This window comes from Centropristis striata, chromosome 14 (assembly GCF_030273125.1).
Source record: "Centropristis striata isolate RG_2023a ecotype Rhode Island chromosome 14, C.striata_1.0, whole genome shotgun sequence".
NCBI lineage: Eukaryota > Metazoa > Chordata > Actinopteri > Perciformes > Serranidae > Centropristis > Centropristis striata.
The window spans coordinates 14,257,404-14,281,164 of NC_081530.1; the positions used below are offsets into that span (position 1 = coordinate 14,257,404).

The 23,761-nt window shown below is 39.6% G+C and overlaps 1 protein-coding gene across 4 annotated transcripts in view; it reads right to left on the minus strand.

Moving 5' to 3' along the window:
* Positions 1-5,630: 5,630 nt before the first annotated feature.
* rims3 (regulating synaptic membrane exocytosis 3) overlaps positions 5,631-23,761 on the minus strand; it is a 40,748-nt gene continuing 22,617 nt past the window's right edge. For all 4 annotated transcript variants that reach the window (XM_059349508.1, XM_059349510.1, XM_059349512.1 and 1 more), the window contains 5 exons: positions 10,238-10,379; positions 10,038-10,150; positions 9,351-9,452; positions 9,118-9,257; positions 5,631-7,896 (listed from right to left, as the gene is read on the minus strand). In XM_059349508.1, coding sequence (XP_059205491.1) covers positions 7,684-7,896; positions 9,118-9,257; positions 9,351-9,452; positions 10,038-10,150; positions 10,238-10,379 — 710 coding nt within the window. In that variant the 3' untranslated portion in view covers positions 5,631-7,683. The remainder of the gene's footprint in view (positions 7,897-9,117; positions 9,258-9,350; positions 9,453-10,037; positions 10,151-10,237; positions 10,380-23,761) is intronic.

The window sequence follows — 23,761 nt, forward strand, 5'->3', positions numbered from 1 at the left end:
TCTATATGTTGCCAGTTTTACTCTAAATGGGACCGTACTTTACTAAATAAACATGCTGTATTGAAGGAGACTTAAAAACTAGTACCTGAAATCATAAATGAAGGAAAATGTAAAGAGGTAATAAATCGTGTAAGAAGTAGGGTCATTTACCCATGGACTTTTATAAAATTTGACTTCTTTTTGCAACCAGCGGAGTCTCCCCCTGTAGGTATATGGCACTTTCACATTGGCTTCACTTTTCACCTGGGGTTTGCCGCTTGTGATTGTCATAAAGCTACCATTCAAATGATCTCTGACAGCTAAGAATCTCACAGTTCAGAAATAATTTAAAGCTTGTCTAAAGCATAAATATGACCCAAGTTATTCAGTGTTAATGTGTAGCAGTCTTTTGAGGGTTAATAAAGTATAATAAATTATATATTATATAAGCCTGGGACTGGATAGTTTAAAAAGACACAACTGACAAATGTTTGTGATTCAAATAAACTTTATTGACTTTGCGTCCAGATGTCAAAGGGCATGCAAATACAGGCTTCTGAATCCGAAATTGTTTTTTTTTTTCTTCAGTTTAGTTCTATTTTCTTACAAAACTACGTGCACCTTAAGTAATCAATTCTGCAGCGTACAAACCACAAAAATACCAGTTTTACATTATCAAATACTGCACATAGAAAACATTTACAAAGCACAGGTAGAAAATTACAGCTCCCTTTTCTTCTTCATAAGTATCCTTTCATCAGCAATCTGCTATGCTTTGCCCTTTAAAACATACTCTGTGAACGCTCCTCGGTGGAAAGGTTAAGGCCAGTAAAGACAAGACAACCACTCATCTACCAGCGGCAGCAATCTAATATAACTGGGCTGAATTTCACCATGCTTCCATCCATATTTAGATTTGTTTGCAAGGCATCCTTTTACTATATGTGCTTGGAAATGTCATTAAATCTAGACACTGTTTAAAGGTTCAGTGTGCTTTGCTTGGCTTGATAAGGTGAAGGTTGTCTTGATAGTTCAGGGGGGAGCTACAGTGGCCTTAATATAGTTGACAGACAGCTAAAAGGAAAGAATGGCTACTCAGGAGACTTGTGCTGTGATTACCGACATTTATAGACACGGATGAAGACAGACAGGCAAATTCAGCAGCAGAAAAACTCCAATTTGCCCATCAGCTCAGCAGTAATGTCTGTTTTGTTCTCATTGACAGCTGCTACATTAGTAAACAGACATTTGGAATGCATGCTTCATTAGAAAACAAAAGTAAAAACTCAAAGAAATAAATAAAAATGTGTTGCTCATGGGGGCTATCATAAAATAGCAGTTATTCACAATGCATCGCATGCTCTGTTGAGTTTAAATTGCTTTTTGAAAAAGTGACTTAAATCGTGTTTGTCATTGTGTCATGTGGGTTCAGCCTGAGGTTGCCACGACCCGACTCCAATGAGCGAGACGGAGGATGAGGCCCCGAAGTGTGAGGCCCAGCAACAGTGGAGGCTACAGCCAATGGTTATTGCCAGAAGAAGTAAAGTGGAAGGCTAAGTCCATGCTACTTTAAGATACAGCATTTAGTTTTTGCATCTCAATAAATTCCCGTTGACGGTGTACTGGGTCTAATTGACTTCCTCATCGCGTGTCAGTATCATAATTAATATCATCATAATCATACCATCGTAAAGATTAAATACAAGAAAAATCATCAGAGTAACCATGCGGTGAACAATTTCAAGTTCAAAGTACAAAAATCATAACAATTCCATCAGGTATAGATAAATCGAGTTAATCCGTACAGTTGGGGGGTGGGGGAGGGGGGGTTAGCAATTCGAAACCCATCGTGGCGATTTAAATAAATAAAAATGCATTTCGCCACACAGAATTCATGCTTGTTTCAACCACAGAGCTGTTCTTTTAAAATGAACGTACAAAGTATAAGACATACAGTATACAGTACAGTAAAAGTAGGGACCGCCTGAGTCAACGCAGGCCAGGTCCCGGGAAAGTCTTCAAAGAGACGGTATAGCAAACAAGATGACAAAAAATTACACTCAGTTCTGGTGTAAGGATTAAGAAATACATTCATAAAACTATACATATACACATATAGAACTTCGGTACAATATTTCAAGCAAAATACATTTGTCAAAACTTTCAGTTGTGTGCTACAATAGTGAAGCAATGTCTCCGACACTAAATAAGGCCATTGTAAAATGAACAAGCCCTCATTTTCGCAAAAAAATCTCAAGGCAGCTTTTTGCCCCTCTCTCCTCCTTCTCTGAATAATACTGCTTTCCTTACAAAAATAAAATACATTTCCAACATAGCACTCAAGAGACAATTCGGGTTGATTGAAGATGCATTAGAAAAGTTTTGCACACAATAAAAGTTGGGTTGTTCGATGTGGATCTTACAGGGGAAGCAAGCAAGCGTTATGGGTTTACATTCCAAAGCATCCGCAGCCTTTACATTCAAATATTAGCTGAGTCAGATGCTGTCTAACTCCAGCTAACACTATCATTTACTGTCTGAAACACAGATTACCACGATCCTCATGCTCTATGATGATTCCAATAAACTGCTTCTATGGGTCCATAATCAACATTTTGATTAAGCCAACAATTCAGCCACCTGCTTACATGCATCTACCTTCATGTAACCTTGTCCTGCAATAGTTAACCCTGCTGCTTGTGAGGCTTCAACCTCTATCAAAGCAACCTGTTTCAACTCATTTAAAACTACGGAAGCCCTAAGAGGCAGGGGGAAAAAGGTCTGATCTATATAGTTTTCTCTCCTGTGTTTATGAAGTTTTGCAAGGATCCAAAGGGTTTTTTTAATCCGTGAAAAAAGTGGTTGTTGTTGTTGTTGTTGTTGTTGTTGTTGTTGTTGTTGTTGTTGTTGTTGTTGTTGTTGTTGTTGTTGTTGTTGTTGTTGTTGTTGTTGTTGTTGTTGTTGTTGTTGTTGTTGTTGTTGTTGTTGTTGTTGTTGTTGTTGTTGTTGTTGTTGTTGTTGTTGTTGTTGTTGTTGTTGTTGTTGTTGTTGTTGTTGTTGTTGTTGTTGTTGTTGTTGTTGTTGTTGTTGTTGTTGTTGTTGTTGTAATACTAATTTTGGCCACAAGGGGCTAAAGTAAACCACTACCTCATGTTCTAATTAGAAATAAATATTACATTATGTATAACCTAAATCATTTGATATAACTACATCATGTTGAAGATGTGTAAAAATTCTGACTTCATGCTTTTTCAGGTTTGTTTGCAAAAAAGACAAGGAAATAACTTTTGAAATAAATGTTTTCTGAATGGAGCTTGGATCAATCAGATGTATGCACCAGAGGAGAATCTTAGCGTGATAGGCTTTCACAACAGCATCACACACATTTCTGGATCGAGTTGAAGAATTTAAACCTGTACAAGGAATTTAATATAAATATTTATGTTATTATTGTGGGATTTGTGCCAGGAGACACAAATTCCACGTCTAACATTTGGTTAGCGTTTAGTGTGCACACATCATAATAAAAATGATCCTACAAAAAAAATGAATCAGCTAAAACATTTTTTCCGTGTATTTACACAGATAACAATCATAATAAACTAATGAAATTAAGTAACTGTTCTTAATTCATAAACACAGGTGAGAAAAACCACTTAGGTCCGTCTATGAAAATAGGCCAGGATTAGAAAAAAACATTTTTTTCACAAAACAATAGTGTCAAAATAAATCAAATGACCATGTGATGAGACAATATAAATTAATTATGTGATACTAGAGTCAAATTCTAAGGTAAATGCAATGATGAGAGGTGCTAATATTCATATCTGAAAACCCTGATCCTTAAATCCTCCTCACTATGGTCTACCACTTGAGTGGCTTTTTAATAAATATCTACACATTTAAATCTCTCTCTCACTCACATCTTGTTGCTCATTATAATGCATCACACAGTACAATAAATGCACCTCATATAAAGACACACACCCACACTACACTTTGAAGAAAGGCAATATTTCAACTTTCCTTTTGGTTGCAGGAATCAAAAGATTTGGACAAAGTTGGCAAATTGGCTCTCTGCTCTTAAAAACTCTCCTAATAGGATAATTTTACATCCCTTTGCATTTCCTGTTTCTCTACTATCAATAATTAGAACTGTTAATGTTTCGGGGTTACTCAATATATAGTGAAAGGACATATATATATATATGGTCTCATATAAGGTCCAGATTATTGGAAATCACATGGAAAAATATTAACAGCATTTTAAAAGATATTACCAAGGACTAAACATTCAGCAGGGGTTTTATATAGGATTAGAAATTCTTTTAGATTTTCCTTTTTTTTTGCGTGTTCTTTCCATTTTATTTCCCTCGTCAACCAAGAGCACACTGAAGAGAAAGTGTGCAAATACCAATAGTATAAGTCCTTATTTTTACATCATGCCAGCTGTCCACAAAAATAGATAGATTAAAATTAAAAAGGTACATAAAATTACTTCATATACATGACCATACAGTTACAGATCCAGCAAGGGATAGCTCCAAAAAGGTAAAAAGAAATTGGAATGCAGACCTTGATGGTGTTTCTAAAAAGGATTGTTTACATGACGGGAGGGTCAGAAAGTGACCGGAAAAATTCAAGAATGCCAGAGATCCCTTTATGCAAAGTTCAAAGAGCGTTGAAATGCGAATTCTGTTGGTTTGAGGTGCTGATGAGGCATAGTGCCTTGGAGTTTCCCTTTTTGCACAAAGATGAACAGAAGAGCGAGCTACAGTGTTCTTAGCAGACAACAGAACATATGGTGGTGATAAAACCAAATGTGAGCTCGTAAACACGCACAAGCTTTTAATAGCCTCTCACTTGAGACTGTCATCTCTTCTAACACTGCTGAAGAACGACTCTAGTGTCTTTATCCACACACTAGGTTTGGTGTTGGTCCCAACGCAGACGGACAGACTCTGAAACACTCTGAACCACTGATGAGAACGATGACATTATCATCTTAAGAAAACAGTAAAGGCCAGCAGCTCAGTTTGCCCCGTTACTCCTCTGCCATCATCGAAGACTCAACCATTGCACATTTTACTTGAAACAGCCGGCAGGTCACTTTTACCTTTTTATGTGTTTGCAATGCAAATAAAATGCTTCAAATACTGAGAATATTGTACGTAAGAGAAAGCTTTTTTTTCTCAAAAAAATAAAAACTTTAAAGGAGCAGTGTGTAGGATTTAAGGGCATCTATTGGCAGAATGGAATATAATATTGATATAATATTGTTTTCTTTCATGTATAATCACCTGAAGGCTATCATTGTGTTTTTGTTGACTTAAAATGAGGTCTTTATATCTACGCAGGGAAACATTTATAATGTCTACCATGTTGCACTGGCATTAGAGCTGCAATTAGCAGTTGACTAATCAATTAGTCGATCAACAGAATAATAATCGTCAACTATTTTGTTAAGTAATTGTGAGAGTGATTTTTCGTGTAAAAATGTCAGAAAATGAGGTTGTCAGCCTCTAAAATATGGATATTTTCTGCTATTCTCTTATATCATAACAAAGTGAATATCTTGGGTTTTGGACCGACAAAATAAAACATTTAAAGACATCACCATGGACTTGGAGAAGCTGGGATGGAAATGTTCTGACATTTTATAGACCCAATGATAAATCAAGAAAATAACAGGATAATTCATTAATGAAAATTAGCATTAGTTGCAGCCCTAGTCACAGTTTCTACTGTAGCCCAGAATGGACAAACCTCTTGAGAGGATATTTCAAATTTTTACATTTCCTGAAGGCCAGTGTAGGTTTTCAGACGTGTTTAGAAAGGGAGGGGCGAGCGGAGCGGCATTCAGTTGGTTTTAATCTGTAACCTCATCTCTTGATTCCACTAAATCCTACACACAGATTCTTTAAATACATAAAATTGACAAATGCAACAGCAAACTTTTATATTTTTTGAGAAAAAATGTTTATTCTTCTGGCTATTGGAATCTGCCAATGTTGTATAAGATTGCAAATAAATTACTATTACGAATGCTGATTTAAATTGTAAATCAGCGGCACAACTGACCTGTTTCAGCTGTCCTAGTGGGCCTTTACACTGAAATTCAAAAAACATTTGGGTTACATTTCCATGTTTGCATTCAATGGAAGAATCAGAGACACACACTGCAGTGTGACCAAATAAAATGTAAAATAAATAAACAAATGATCAACCACTGCATGTGTGTAATTCAAACATAATATATATATTACAGTAAAGTGCCATCTTAAACACAAACAGGCTGCCTGTCCCTATGAAGAGTCACTACCACACATGGCAGGTTAACAATCCACCTGCTAGAAAAGTAACACTGGCGTAAGAAAAACAAATGTGGTGTTTACACATTTACAACAGGTTTAGTTACAGTCAGTGTGACAGAGGGGAAAGGTGGAAGGGTTAAAGGTCGTGGTTGTGTTTGAGAGACAGAGGCACACTCGCCACCTTCCTACCACCTTTATCAATTAGGGAGGGAAAAAAGATGACATCAAAACAGGGAAATCAGCAGGGAGTTCAAACAAGTCTGGGTGCTGGTATAGAGAGAGAGAGAGAGAGAGTGTGACTGTGGCACCCCCTGGATGTGGAACACAAGAAGCCTCAGACGAGAGCTGGACACATATCCCAGAACGCCTTTGTGCTGAGCGCCCTGTGTGCTGTGACAGTCCTTTTACTCTAAACATGAAGGCAGGAGGATCACAATAGTTGTGTATCAGCAAATGGGTACCTGGCTGACTAATTTGTTCTCTTCTTCTGCAGATGGCGATGCTAGCGCCCCATAATTCTCCCTAACTCAATGCAGTGCTCTTTTCTCAGGACTCCTGTTACATTGGTCGAGGCAAGCTAAATCAAAAGATCGAAGCACTTCAAAATGTCTCTACGAGGGTTGCAAGCAAACATGCAGAATGCAGCCGATACATACATAAACACAAATAAGTATTCAACTATCTATTTATATATATATGTATATCTATATATAAACTCTGCCCTGTGAAAATTATAGAATAGCAGTGTTGCTACCTCACATAATAGCCATTATGTGATTATCCAAGCCTGTTGCCCTGTTGTGTTTGGCCTGCCGTTCTCATGTGTGTAGAATGTATCTTCTTTTTTTGCATTACATCTAAGTCATTGACTCTGCTACATATCCATACTTTATATTGTATACTAGTTCACCTACGACTTATAGTAATAATAACAACGATAACAATTGCTTTGGTTTTAAAAAATAAAGTTTTTTTTCTTAGTTTGGCATAGAGAGTTTAGAAACTGGCATTGGGATGGCCCTGGGATGAGTCGTGCCATGGAAAATCTGGTACCGTGTAACGCAGATTTGCCGTGTCATGGTAGGAAATGTCGAAATGGGACGGTGAAAAATGCTACATGTTCTGGTAAATTAAGTCTACTTCAAGTTGGATTTGCTGATGGTTTTCTCAACTAAAATACTGAATAACGTGTGGTGTGACGATACGGACGTAGCGGAGGATACGGATGAGATATTAGTGTCAAATGTGTCTTCCTGCACAGATGGGTACGTGTGTGTGTATGCCTACCTGTCTTGCACTTCGAATACAGTCGTTGTGTATATACAGTACGTGTGTCCGTGTCTGCATGACTCCTGTCTGTGCCCGTGCATGTAGGGTGTCTACTGGGTGTCTAGGTGCACGAGGGGCTGGTGGCGCTCTCCAGGGAGGACTGGGAGAGGCGTCTGGTGAGGGGTCCGATGCTGGGATCTGCCAGAGAGGAGGTAGGGAACAGCTTGTACCAGCCGCTGACTGTGGCAGACAGGTCCAAGTCCTCGAGGAGGATCTGGGCCATTCCCATGAAGCACTTGTGGTCCATACGCCCGTAATCCCCCCACACTATTACCTAGAGGAGAGATGACAACAAATGAATAGTGAGACATGGGTACATGCTGCATTATTTAAAGGCCCCGAAATACAGATTTTCTCAGTCAGCTTCAGGCAAGGAACGTATGTAAGCCCATTTCTGTAAGTGAAAGGAAAAAAATGCAATAATGTCTTACCCATCACAAAATAATGGCTTTGTATCTCGACATAATGACTTTGTATCTCAAAATAATGACTTATTATTTCAACATAATGAATAGGTTTTTCAAAATAATGTCTTACTTATCTCAAAATAATGTCTTATCTCAAAATAACGACTTAGTATTCCGAAATAAAGTCTAACTAATCTCAAAATAATGAATAGGTTTTTCAAAATAATGTCTTACTTATCCCAAAATAATGAATAGGGTTTTCAAAATAATGTCTTACTTATCTCAAAATGATTTCTTATCTCAAAATAATGAATAGGTTTTTCAAAATAATGTCTTACGTATCCCAAAATAATGACTTAGTTTTTCAACATAATGAATAGGTTTTTCAAAATAGTGGCTTCCTTATCTCTAAATAATGAGAAACTCTCTAAAAATATACAAACTCATTATTTCAAGATAAGTAAATCATTTTGAGACAGTTCTTCATTATAATGACATGCAGGTGTGAAAATATTTTTATTTACAAAAGGGGGGCACCACAGAAAAAGTTTGTGAATGTGTTTTAGTTTTGATGGCTGCTTATTTAGACATGTTACAGAAAAATATTTCAGTGATAGTACTTAATAAAATACTTAATTTCTTGTCAGTGTATACAGTTTAACTTCAGTTTACAAGGAAGACTAAAACATTTACTAATACTGTTGCTGAATGTGCCTTTATCTCTGAGGCAAATATACTGTAAACTTACACTCTTTTTAAGAAATACACAAATTCCCTGATGAAGTTCATGTATTTGGAGAAGAAGTCTATCAGTTGGGCTACATAAATCTACCTGCAACTTTTACAGGTTTCTAGAAATAAGGTATAAAATATGTTGAAGCATAATAACATGATCAGTCAGTCAGTTTGTTTCTACAAGTAATATGACATTCTCTATGGCACTTGAAGATCTTTTCACCAGTGAGAAAACCTATTATTATACCAATAATAATTGAAATGACTTACCTGAATGTGATTTACTACTGTTAAGTTTGTGTATTGGATGTTGATATGATCAAAAGGAAATAAAAAAATATGAAATGTCATACCTGTAGGACTTTGCCCTGAGGACTCTCATCAAACAACAGAGCCTGCTGGTAGGTGGGGTCCAGATTCCTCTTCACTACTTTGGTTTTCTTCTTGGCCAAGCACATGCCGTTCTCCAGCACATACACCTTCACGTAGGTCGCTGCAGACAGAGCAACAAAACACAGTGAAGCTCCTGCAGATCAGACAGAGTCAACACAACTTTAAAGCAGAATGTGAAGTCAGTTCAGAGTACCTGGTATGTTCTTGGAGCCCGGCTTGGGGGTCAACCCTCTGGCCTGATTGACCTCCACCTCCAGCTGTCCTCCTCTGTCCACCATGCCTACATGGACATCCCCTGTGGAAACAATTCAATAGAAATCTATAAAATCCGAAGCAAAAACTTTTGTTTTTCTCTGAGCTTTGGCTCACTGAAGTTGCAATGACCAATATGTAACTGCAGAGGGCGGCACAGAGCTGTAAGTCCGTCTTCACAACCAGGTGGCTCGTGGAGCTGTGCTCTGTTGTTTTTCACAAGCAATGACCTTTGCATGAAAGATTTATACCTCATGCAAGAATAACTCTATCCGTGCTGAGTGAATACAAGAGTATTGTGCAGTATTTATAGAGACTGCAGTGCATATAACAGTTTGTATGTATTGTATGTATATGAATTGTCTGTATATGGCTGTAGATTTGATTCTCCATTACTTTACAGTCTAACTATGGTTACATTCTTGTGTATTACAACTTTATTGTTAACTGTTAACTGCTCATAAATTAAAATTGCTGCCGCTTAGCTGTTAACAGACCTTAATTTTGCTCCTACATGACTGCAGAGAGTCTCTTGAGATCTCAGAAAGAATCTTACAATACCAGACCAGAATGAGATGGATAGAAGAGGAAAAAATGTCGTCGTTAATTTACTTCACTCTTGGCTTACCCATGGGGGGTGTAGCTAGTGTTTGCCGGCCTACGATCTGAGCGGGGCCCAGTCCATCCAGGAAGTCACTGAACTGGCTCTCGGGCCCCAGGCGTGTGGTAGGGAAGACAAACCTGAGAGAGAAGAAGCAGAATAATGATGAAGTTGATGAATACTGTACATGCATGGACAGGTGGATGATTTGCTGGGAGGATACTCACGTTCCATCAGAGCTGTTAGAGTTGGTGCTGCCGTCGGTGGAGTCCTTGCTGCCCTGTCGTGTCACTCTGTTCCTCATCTCCACCGCGATGCCGGTCTCCGTGCTCCGTCGGATGGTGCTGCGAAGCTTCTTCGTCCCGCCGTCTGAAAAAGACAAGAGGTCACGGCTTGTGCTCAAAGTGCCCTCATTTCAGCGGGATAATCCGCTAAGCATAATAATCAGAGGAAGTCGTAGAGCTGTATGATAAGGAAGTCAGGTATTAAACAGGACCAAGGCCTGCATGATGAGCCTTTTATGGGGATGTGCTGCCAATACATTTAGGTACAAAGATCTGACCCCTACAGATCTTGTTCTGCAGATAAGAGGTTTAAAGACTCTGATTAATTCATACATGTTGTCAACTATTAAATGAATCACCAACAATTTTGATAATTTATTGGTTTTCAGTCATATTTTAAAGGAAAAAGGTTGAAATGATCTTATTCCAGTTTCTTAAATGCGTATATTTTCAGTTTTAGGACACTTAACTGAAGTGTGGAAAAAACAAGACATTTTTCACCACTTTCTGACATTTTATTGACAAAATAGCTAATTGATTATTCAAGAAGACTGACAATGAAAATAATCATTAATTGTAGCCCTACTGTAGATGTTAAGATATGTACAGGTGCATCTCAATAAATTAGAATATCATAGAAAAGTTTATTTATGTCAGTAATTCAATTCAAAAAGTGGAAATAACACATTATATAGATCCATTACACACAGAATGAACCATTTCATGTCTTCATTTATTTAATTTCTTCTAATTATAATGATTAAGGCTTATATTTAATCAAGATCTAAAAGTTTCTCAAAATGTATGTATGTATGTATGTTTAATATGGAAATGTTGGCCTCTGAAAAGTATGTCCATCTATATGACTCAATACTTGGTTGGGGCTATTTGACTTGAACTACTGGAAATTTACTTTTCCATGATATTCTAATGTATTGAGATGCACCTGTATTAAGACAAATGATTGCTCAGTCAAGAGTTTATATTAAAAAAAACCAACAACAAAAGAAGGATGGATGGTTTCTGTCAAAAGTTTCGATGTCTGTGAGATGGTCTGTATAAGAAATATCCATCCACCAATGTTTGATTTTTTTTTAAAACTCACTAGAAATAAAGACACATTCCGGTGAGCCATGAGAATGCTTTCTCCCCACTATTTATTTTGAAGCAAGTTCACTCAGGCGAGAAGGCAATCTCACCTAATTTCCACTGGGACGTTCCCACACTATTGGAAAATCTCTCCACTTCGCAGGTTTCAATACGGCCCATTTTAAACACGTAAAGCCCATTTTACAAAGGCTGTTGTGAGCAGGGCGCAATAAGCTTTTAGGGAGGCTCTTGAGCCTCACTTGCGAGGTAGAAACACACACAAATTGGCAGCTTGAGGAATGTTGCAAGTGGCGAGGTGGAGAGAAAGTCAAGAGGCTGAGCTGAGGGAGGGGGGGTATTTAGGCTTTACAGCTCTGCTGACGCTAGCAGAACAGGAGCGAGCCAGAGAGCTGCTGCTAACCCCACAAGAAGCTTTCAGGGCATCATCCCCTGTAATGACACACTGTATCTGTGTGACTTGACATGCTGAGTTCAAAGTCGTAAGGCACACTCCCAGTGATTTGGGTTCAGGATGTGACATGCGAGGTTGTGCACTCATGCAGTTTTCTCATACAACCCTTCCCTTATCCCTTCCATCAACCCCATATACCCTTCTTGCAACATTACCCAGAGTTCTCAGGGTCCAAAGAGGCAGTGCAGGCTTACATCTCACCAATGCACTTTACTCAGACACACAAACACACACATTGATCAATATTTTGATGATAAAGTCATTGTTTCAGTACATTTTCAAGCAAAAGTGCCAAATATTCTCTGGTTTTTCCAATGTAAGGAGCTGAAGACATGACCTCTGATTCTGGGGAAAACAGAATACTTTCACGTATGCAGTATATCCTGGAAATGTTCAGGGACATTTCCTGCATAGGATCATGTGTGAATGAGAGCAGGGATCAATATTCAGGATCAACACTTCATAAGGAATATGAAGTCAATGAAGGCAGTAACATTGCAGGGATAAGCACGTTAAGGGTCACATCTATCTGACAAAAGACACTTTCACTTGGAGCAAGCAAACCAATCAAAATACTCAGATAACTAACAAGCAAAACAAGTTATTTTGTTTGCAAACAAAACAGCTCTTCACGCAGCATGTCCCTGAAAATTATAATCGAGCTCTTCCACCATACACACATACATCCATCTTCTTCTTCTGTTGAATTTGCACCTGTAATTATTGCATAACTGCCATCTTTTCCAGCATGGCATGTGTGAAGAGGCACAATATGGAAATGCTCCTGAATATAGTGTACGTGTGAATAGTGAATCACTGGCGGTTCCTGAAAGGTTATCTCAGTAATTTAACGGAAACCATGTGTGAAAGAGATTATGGACTTTCTCTAGCATTTTACTGAAATAATAAGTAATCGATTGATCAAGGAACCAATCATCAGATGAATTGATTGTTAATTAAAGCTAATAATAGTGCATTTATCACAGGTGCCATACATTGTATTTCTGTATACACACACTGGTTCTGTGTAGTATTAGAAACTGCTACTTGTTATTTGCAGTTTATTTTAAAACATTATAGAAGCTGGTAGTAGGAGGGAGGAAAGAGATGGATAGACAAATAAAAATAAACTTGTTCATTCTCCCTGAGGTCTACAACTGTAAACAATAAAAGAAATATAAAAAATCTTCAAATTCCCAAAGCTGTCTTACCCCAAGATCTATAGAGACACGTGCAGTGCACACATTCACACACAAACATCCTGCTGACACTAGACAGCACTAGTGTCTGTACGCTCACACCTCCTCGCCACATTTGCACTGTCACACACAACGTCTGCACGTGAGCCGTCTGGGCTGCACGGTGAAGGTTTAGTCAGACAGGAGGATGAGAAAGCTGCTGGGAGTCGTTGTGTCGGCAAAGCTCGCTTTAGAAAGACCTCTGCAAAGTCTCACACTAATTTCCAGGACTTCCCTTTGACAGGGGCTTTCTGGGCTGGCACTTTTTAAAAAAAAATCCTGCAGTAAGGGCTTAAATCTTTAAACCGACATCTCAAACTTTTCCCCTTCAACTTGTTAATTTGGAGGTAAATCACTGGTTTAACAAAGCAATAACAAGAGGAACAAACTGATTATTAACTCCTTCTGTTTTAGTGCTTCATTATGTGGCTGCTGAAGGAGCATCTCTCCTCTATAGGAGCTCAGATAGTTGAGTGGTTCGGGCGCCAAAGGAGACTTTTAACAAGCGGTTGGTTATTGTTGCCAGTTAAGCGCACACCCAGGTACAGCCGTCCCACTTCATTAGCCCGAGCAACTCCAAGCTCATTAAGCATCCGCACCGTGCCCATCTCGTCACCATGACAACCACAGACACCACGCATCATCACTATGGAGATAAACAAATAGCAAACAAAGCCACTTGATGGGACTTTTAAGGTGGGGGGTGGGGGGGTTTAACAAGGGCCGGTATGAGAGAGGGATGAAGAGTGAAACAGAAGAGAGAGGTGTTGAGGAGGAATGGGTGAAGGGGAAGATGAGAATGATGGGGTCCCATGGGTGCTGGAGATGAGGAGAGGGGTGCCGCCTTCTGCTGCCTTCTATTTATAATCCTGCAGTTAAGAATACTTTGTGAGAGAGAGAGAGAGAGAGAGAGAGAGAGAGAGAGAGAGAGAGAGAGAGAGAGAGAGAGAGAGAGAGAGAGAGAGAGAGAGAGAGAGAGAGAGAGCGTGTGTGTGTGTGTGTGTGTGTGTGTGTGAGTGTGTGAGTGTGTGTGTGTGTGTGTGTGTGTGTGTCTCTGTGTCTGTGTGCAGCATCACAGCCAGACAAACTCCATGCTCTCCTGCTGCCATGACAACCCCCCGCCCTCGGATCTGGACCCAGACAATGCCACCTGAGACAAATGGCGCCATGGTGACAGGCTCATCCCCCCCATCACTTTTTTTTTTTTTAATTTCATTTATCGAGGCAACATGTAACCCAAACTGCAACAGTAACCTGAACTCTTCCTGGCTTATAATTGTATCATACAGGCCTGCTGGTCAGGAATACAGCATTTGTAACTCATATTTAGCTTCCACATGTGAATAATCAGTGTCATGACAATCATATATCTATAATTATGGTGGAAGTGTCAAAATACCCACACAAGTGGGACATCTCCACTCGAAACCCATCTTTGAACCATCAAGTACTTAGTCATTTAACTTCACTTGTTACTCATTTGTCAGCCGTCCCCTCCCCTCTTATCAAAACAGCCACCCCCCTTCTCTCTCATGGTGCGAAGCAGTGATCTCTTCCTTCCTATTTAATCCCCTCCTCCTCCTCCTTGTCTGCGCTTTCCCTCCATTCGTTTCCATGGCAATGCCGTCTGCATTGCACCAAGAGCCCCGGCTGGCGTGTTCGCTCATAAGCCTTTCCCCTCTCTCTGTCTTTAGTCGCTCGTATTGCCCTCTCCACGAGTCTCACTCCTTAATCAGCCACCACTTCTTTTTCCTCTCTCTGTCTTTAAAATCGGATCTCCCAAACATCCATTTATTGCAGCTCTTTGTCTCCATTTCTTTGTCTTTTTTTCTTATCCTTGCTCCTCCTTTTCCCATACATACACTCACTGATATGCACTGATTCCTTTAGTCCGGATCACTTTGATTTTCCCTTTTCTTCTTCTTTTCTTCTGGCTGCCATCCATCTTCATCACACAACTTCCCTCTCTTTCCCCAGGTCCATCCCATCTAAATTATTTAGTGTATTTTCTCCACTCCCTCCGCTGAGCTAACTTTGTTATACAGTGTTAACATCAAATGCATACACATCCTGCAAGGAGTAATTAGAGGTAGTCTGACATATATGCCGTTTGAGCTGCTAAAATAACAACATTACATAAGCTGTTGTGCTTCACCGTACTACAGGAGAGGGTTTCTTGGCCTGTGTGTGCTACAAGGTTGTTTAAAGTGTCTCCTGTTGGCTTCACTGTGATGGGCAATACATAGTCCCTGAAGACACACTCATGAATCCCACAGAAATGTGCAGACCGGGGAGCGATCACACGCTCAAGAACTTTCTTTGCGTGTGAGGTATTCGTTGAAACTACTTATGCAAGCCACATGGATCACCGTGATAAGGTGAGATCAAGTTACATCGAAGAAGATTAGGATGAGAGAAAGACAGAAGTGATGGGGATGGAAAGAATTAATAGCTTCAGAGAGGAGAATTAATAGCAGGAGGGGGAATAAAGAAAGGTGGGATTACTGAAAATGCCAACAATGCAGAAAAGAGCCACACACTGTGACTGCATGCACACTTGCACATGATATATAGCTTCTGTGTGTGTGTGTGTGTGTGTGTGTGTGTGTGTGTGTGTGTGTGTGTGAGTGTGTGCGTGCGCGCTCAGCAGATCATTAAAGCTGCTCTGACATTTGGAGAGAACACTGATGAAGCCTTTCTCATTATATGCTGTAATATAGAATGCTGTTTTTAGACTCCCTGGCTGCGCCGACATGCCTATTGGATGCACCGGTGACGGCAAACGATCCGCCATGCATAGCAACAGTAACCAAGCATGAGTGTTGGAGATGAAAGATCTGTTGTGGTGTCTTCTCAGCCGGACCCCTGCTAAATTTGGACAAAAGGGAGATTCAAGGTAGAAGAAGAAGAAAAAGTAGGACAAGAGATTATATATATGAATCGATGACTCATAGCCATAGTCTTGTATAATACAGTTACATAAGAATATCACCAGTGATTCAGCAACTACTTTGATTGTCATATAAAGCTTCATGTACCTAAAAATACATTTATAGTGCTTTCTATGGCAGGTACTGGGAAATAAATGGCCTACAAGTGACAGTAAAGTCTATTCTGTAAATTAAAGACGTATGTAGAGTTTAATGCTTTTACTCTCCAGGACATCCCTTGTTAAAACACAATATAACCTTGTAAACTGTAAAATGTGAGCAGCTGTAATGTTTTAGTGATTTGCTCAAGGGCACATCAACAGCCTGAGGAGACGCATCATAGTACCAATAAGAAAAAAAAATAAGGCCCCCAGTTTAGCTAGTAGTTCTTTTTAGACTTAAAGGCACAATAAGTCATTTTTTTCTGCCTGGTAAAAATGGCTTTGGTTATTTTACATGATAGATTTCTGTGCATTTTTTCTTTATTCCTGTGGTCTTATCACTGGTTTGATGTGGGTGGAGTTTAATTGGAAAAAAGATTATGTCACATACTTAAATGCTCCAATCAGGTTTTAGCATTTGCAGCAAACTCCTCCTAACTTCCAGCTAATCCAAACACAGGCAAAGAGGTGAAGAGTGGGTGGAGCTGAGGCAGGCCAAATGAAGCCTGGTTACTGTAACATGCAGCGGCAGCCACCTGTCATTCAAATCAGCCACACCCTAATTATGCCAGACTCTAAGCCTTGATATAATTTGAATAAGTGAGTTATATTTTTTTTTAAAAATCACCTATACAGTTGTCATAAACAGGAAAATTAGCTTTAGTGACCAAAAAAGTTATTGTACCAGGCTGGAAACATGTTTATTTCTGCTGTTAAGTTGGGCATTTTTAACATAGGGTTCTATAAGGATTGACTTGCTTTTGGAGCCAGCCTCGAGTGGCCATCTGAGGAACTGCAGTTTTTGGCTATTTCGCATTGGGTACATTTTTCAGTCCCGCAGGTTGCCACTTGATTTGAATGAGAATCTGAGGATTAGTTTGATACACTTACAGCTGTCAATAAAACCTGACAAAATCACATCCCAAGTGGCAAATACACTAAATTCAGTTTTATCTTAAGACTTTGATGAGCAGATTTGATATCGCTTTCACACATCTATGTAGCTTGAGCCAGAAGGTGGTTAGCTTAGCTTATTTTAGCATAAAGACTGAAAATAACGGGAAACAGCCAGCCTGGCTCTGTCCAAGGGTACCAAAATTTTACTACTGGCTCACGATTTAGCACGGACAGATTTGAGGGTGGTATGAATGTTCTCATCTAACTCTCCACAAGAAAGCAAATAATCTTAATTTATTCCTTTAAAGGCAGTCTGAGGAGATTTGTTCATAATAATAATAATACAAAGATTTTGGGGAATAGCACAAAATCTCTTTTCATCTTTATGTCTGTGTGCAATCATGTGCCTGTGTTTTCTTCCCTGGCTGCTTTTCTCTATAATTCAACCACTACCAGCAGTCCACTTTTCTCAGACAGTTACTTATCTCTAACAGAGCGTGCAAAAAATAAATAAATGTGGCGGAGAGCTAAGCAAAGCTAAAGTGTCTTTAATGATAATGCATGGTAGTGACACAAAACTAATCTGTTGTCTGTGTTGTCTTTGCGTGTGTGCACGGTCAGTGTGTGTGAGAGTCACATTAACAGCTCAGGCAGGGATATAAACCCAGGAGTGGTCAGTGCGAGGAGATTAGCCTTTCTCAGCGCCATGTTGCATAGGAAATGATTTCTTGAAATATTAAACCTCCTTGTATGGCAGGATGTCTGTCAGTGAGTTAATATGCCACACGGGCTCCTGTCTAATGACAATTAATTACAATGAGGAAAATCGTAATCTAATTCAGATGTAATTTCCTCTGATTACTTAACTTGGCGGCACATGGCCGAACAATTTATGGGAAAGAAGCAGATGAGAAGAAAACAGATGACCTCAGATGGCTAGCAACAAAGGGAATATTTTATTTTGACAAAAACTTTAGTTGCATGTTAAGCATTACACATTACTTTCCACTAACAGGCCAGAGAGACAAAGAGAGAACAGGATGATCTCTGGTAAGCTGTTCATCTCAAGAAACAGTCCAACCTAGTCAAAAATTGAAAATCTGCCAGTGTAATTTTCATTTCCTTCTGCTCTAATTTACTTTTTGTCAGGTAACAGTGTCTTCACTTAAAGCAAAATAATGACTCCAATTCCACTTTGTACAATGAAATTTACTCCTAGGTCATGAAAACCCCATACAAATCGACTTAAATTGAGCAGAAGGGAAATTCTTTCTCCATCTTGGCGGAATTGTGCAGTCTGATTTAAGACCAAATAACATTTTAAGTCTCATAACTAAACAAAAAATCTCTTAGTCAATGTTTCCTGCAGTGCAGCAGCAGCAGCCTCTGCGTGCCATGACACAGATTTAGAAATCAACCTGTATGCTCACATTGGCTGAGAAGGAACTACAAGTGTGTGTGTGTGTGTGTGTGTGTGTGTGTGTGTGTGTTGCTCCTATGCACCAAAAGCTGCTCTCCGGTCCACCTTTTCTATCGCAAGCTTGTGTACATTCTGTATAAGTGTGTGTTTACAGTACTCTGTTGTTGAGAGGAGTGGTAATGACACCCTGATTATAGGTCTTCACACACAGATACTCGTACACACTCATAACATGGTGACTCACCTCACACACTTTTGAGCTTGGTGACACACACACTGCGAATTATTGCCTGTTAAAGCCTTGCTGGGGTGCCAATAAGTGCTCTTACTCATTTTCGACCCGCGTTGCAAAATCTCAGAGCTCTTACTCTATTAGTGCGGTTTGCCAGATCAGCTAAAAGCCCCGATCATATATGAGAAAAGACACGTCAGCTGGCTCTGCTGTGTGAAGACCTGATGTATAATACATATAAGAAGAAATAGCAACTCCATGAGCTCCAACAGAGCACAACCTTTGACTATGGAGATGCATTGTTAAAGGAATAGATTGACAGTTGGGAAATATGCTTATTTGCTCTGTTGTGGAGAGAAAACGGCAGAAGCAGGTTAGCTTAGTTTAGCACAAATAGAAGGGGGAGGAAACAGCTACCAAGGCTCTCTTGTGAGTGGTGAGTTAAATAGAGACCAAAATCGTTTTTGTACCAGGCTGTAAACAGATTTATTTCTGCTGTAGAGTTTGGCATTTCAACATGGGGGCTATGGGGAATGACTCACTTTTGGAGCGAGACTCAAGTGGACATTCGAGGAATAGCAGGTTTTGAAACTTTGGCGTTGGCTTCATTTTTCAGAACTGGACGTTGCCACTTGGTTATTTTTTGTTAATTCTGGACAACAATTGAAGTGTAAAAACAAAGAGTTGGGTGTTTTCACTGAGTTATGGGGATAATATTTCTGGACTGGGTGCGGATAAGTATGTAAAATATGTGGTTCTAAACCCTTGTGATGCCAAGAGCAGTTGGGAACTGTGACCGGCAAGCTAACTGCTAACATGCTTTTCAGCAGAGACTTGCATGGGCTAGTGCATGATTTCGTTATTTCAGAATTTTAATGTAGAGGGGAAAACAAAGTCTTTAAGCTAACAAGCTTGCTATCTGCTTGCTAACGTAGGCTTTATGTATAGATATGACAGCTCCACAAAAGACAGAAGTAAGACAGAGCCAGGCAAGCCATTTTCCCCCCCGTTTCCGTCTTCATGTTATGCTAAGCTAAGCTAACTGCTGCTGGACATAGGTTGATATTTACATACAGACAATTGCTTAGTATCAATTCCATTGTGTGACACCAGACAAGAGAGCAAACAAGCATATTTAAGAAAGTAATGTAACATTATTTATTTTAAATATAAAGGTTGTGTCATATTGTATTTTCAGTGCTTTAAAACTATTATTAGTTCAAACTTAATTGTGAGGCTGTGTTTGATATGGAAGCTATGCACACATTCTTATACACACAATAGCAGATATACAGGCACAAAGGAAGACAGACTCAGAGTCGAATGGTTCACCAATCTGTCTGGCTAAGAATAGAGCATGGAGGAGACGGTGGGCGAGATTGGGAAAACATGATAGACGCTCTGAGTGAAAGTGAGAGCAAAAAAGATGGAGATGAAGGGAGGAGAGATAGTGGAGAAGGAAAATTAAGATGTCAGCGAGCTGGAGGAAATACAAAGAGGGTGATGAGGGGAGAGATGAGAAACAGAAAGGGGAGAGAAAGTGATCGCCGGTCAGCTTAGCTGGTGTTCGGTAGCCTCTAAAAGCACCAGTGTGGAAGGGAAAGCTTTTAGAGACATGAGTAAAGGTTTCAGTTTGAATGTGTCAGGAGAGCCAGTGACTCAATACACTTCAAAAGAAAAATGAGGTGGTGGAGCAGGAGGTGGTGAGGGAGACAACAGAGCAGCAGTCTCACCTGAAATAGCAGCTCAATAGACTCAAGGAGGATTTTTCCATTAGTCATAGCGAATATGAATAGCTATCGTGTGTAGTCATCCTGTGAAACTGCTATTATTATGGAAGCACAGTTACCACAGGTCAGATGCTGCAGTGATTCAACAACTTCCATTGTTGCTATTCTAATAATTCACTGCTTTTTACTCACTGCTGCTGGTTTTGTTCGCAGGTCTTTTCAAAACTGTCTTGAAATGCAAGAGTTTCTCTTATGGGCTGAATTTTCCCTCGAAGGATCTGATCCCCATAAGCTCTCCAAAATGTCTCTGCCAAAATTCCTAACGTGTGTTTCCTAGCTGTGACTCAAAAACAGAGCTAGAAGTAGGGCATGAGTGAGTTACCCCGAAAACACCCTGAGTACTAAAATTCCAGGTCTATTCTCTGGTCCAGGAGACACGTAGTGGCTAACTGTTTTAAACCAATAGACATACTATACTAGTCGGAGGCCTTTTATTGTGTCATTGGTGGGTTTCCTTCTCCTGCAAAAACAGACACTTTTATGTGCTTAACCATCTCAAAGCCACTCAATCAAACATGCATAGGATTGTAAGGTTATAGCAAAAACATACAAAATATGACACACAACATCTAGCTGAAGAAAAAAAGTCTTAGGGGACACTAAATGACAATACATAAAGGCTGGATCTGCACACATGACATGGTAGTGTTTAGAGAAGTGATACCCCAGCACTTTTAACTTATTTTAGGGGGGTAGAAACAGACTCCTAAAAAATGTTAACCATAGCTATCTCCCATCTGTATCACATCAGCCTGTCCTGCAGAGCAGTCTCAATGTGGGGGAGCAAAACGTTTACATTGCTTTTAGGAAACTGCAGAGACTTTATTTAAACTGATCAAAGCAGAGCTTTAGCTAAACGTTGTCCTGTCAACAGAGTTGCACGGTATCAGCACTGCTTTTTACTTATCAGTAAAACTGTGGACTAACATAAGCTAAAGAAAGAAAACCCTGGAACACCACCGCCATGACTGTCAATGACAGAATCCCCCTGGATGCTAAGGCTAATGAAAGTTTGTTACATGTCATGATTTATGTTGTAAGCACCAAAGTTGTTTTGGAGGAGTTTCTGTAGTTGTAGAAGCTGCAGTTAAAGTTTGGCAAAACGAACCAACAAAACAAAAGTCATGGCAACGCCCTACAGATTTGTGACCACAGACAGTCAAAAGAAATTGGCCTAGCCACCGTGCAATACCCATTGGTTTGTAGAAGCCTTGAGTCTGGCCGTCGTCATGTTGCTTTTATGTAGCCATAAGTGACCATATTTGACCAGTGGGTGGGTCTGGGGACGAGGACGTTGTGTTATCAGCTATTGCTAGTTGAAACTCATGATTGAGACCATAAACTAATCTGGAAAGTGTTTAATAAAGTAATAATTCAAGAAGTAGGGTCATTTTCTCAGAGACTTCTATACAAATTTTCTTTTTGTGGCCATTGGAGTCGCCATCTGCTGGCCACGAAAAAAGAATGCAGGCACTTCAACATTTGCTTCACTTTCCAGACCCACAGGTTGTTTGTGAAACTAACTTAAACTAAACTAACTTCAGTTCTTACAGACATGCAAATAAAAACATCTGTGGATTTTATTGAAATTCAAAATAAAACTCAATAACAATGAAAATTGGTTTCACAACATTACTGGCAATGGTGAAAACCTCTTGGCAAATCTGTACTCCCAGGTTGGAGCTACAGTTACAGTCAGCCAACTCAGAAATTATTTGTCTGACAATAGTACAGCCTGAATTGTTGCTGCTTTTGGTCTCAGAACAAAGTTGGAATCAATTCAATAAGCGAAGCAACAAGTATTCTCTTCCTGTGTCACATTTTTCCGTTGCTGTCTCTGTTTCTTTTCTGTGTCTCTGGTTTACTTCCAACAGTATCTACAGAAATAAACATGCAGAAGACAGAGAGATTTAAATAAAGAACATTTAAAAGGAATTTAAAAGCGAGGTTGACAAAATAAAGAGGATGGGTGTTGAGTGGGATGAGAGAGCTAAACGGAGCAGAAAAGAGCGAGGTGATTAAGTGTGAATATGCACCAGCCAAAAACACACATACTGTTTGTATAAACTGGATTTGAAGCCTTTTACTGGGAGGCTCACCAAAACTCACACAAACAGATACGCATCCACGCCTGGTTTCCTTTAATCTAACTTTACTGGTGCACTTCATCTCATCAGAGGCGCTTTTTCTCAGCAAGCTGCGTCCCTCAGCGCAGACTGACAGTGTGCCGAGAGACGCTCCGCTGGCCCTGTTTTCACAGTTGTGGATAAACCTGCTCAGGAGATAAGGCTGTGTTCAGCGGAGGAGTGACTCACCCATTAAACCTGGGAAACCGTTTGTGAGTGTGTGTGTGTGTGTGTGTGTGTGTGTCTGTGTGTGTGTGCTCTCTCCTCACCGATACCAATAATAGCAGGTAATAAATAGAACACAGGCAGAACCAAAATGCCATCCTCAACACTCGTCTGTTGCGAAACCCGGAATAATGAGGCAATGACACAGTGGGCATCGAGGCTATGAATGGAGTTACATGAGGAAAAGTGAGATACATTATGGAAGAAAAGCATACGCCATCTTTGTAGGAAAACAGCCTGTATTAAAGGATCTAAATATAGAAGCACCCCTTATACAACAACTCCAGTTTTATGGAAGTGTACTGACTGTACATTGATACAGTGCCTGCAGTATTATTAGTGCTCAGGGTGATAGGGTATGTTCTTTAGCCCACATCTCTATTCTCTGATGCTGTAACAGACCTAACTCTGAAACCTTTATACACATCTTTAGCAGATAAATGCAGAGACAAGTGGAGTATAAAAAGTGAAAATATGCATTTGGAGATGCCAGATGGATTGTTAATATGAAAATTAATCTGGCCCTTGACTCCCTAAAGTTACACATTTTTGTTTGGAAACACCAGAGGGCTCAATTATACAGCATCTATTCACACCAAGAACTGTCTCAGCTGCTGTCTGAAAATGTTGACAAGGCTGGAATGTCCTTGTCTTACTTTAGACATCTAAAGTCAGTTTGTCTGAAGAAGTTTACATTGGAGTTTGTGGCCCATTGACATATACAGTACAGATGACTTCAAATATTTATCCTAAAACTAATATTTGTGCAGTGAAGTTTGGAACTCATTGTACGTAGATTTGTGCCAGGATGAAGTGAGTGAATAATAGTTTGTTTTCATTTTATCTTTACTACAAATATTGTGAATGTACCCTTAATGAGGACTAGT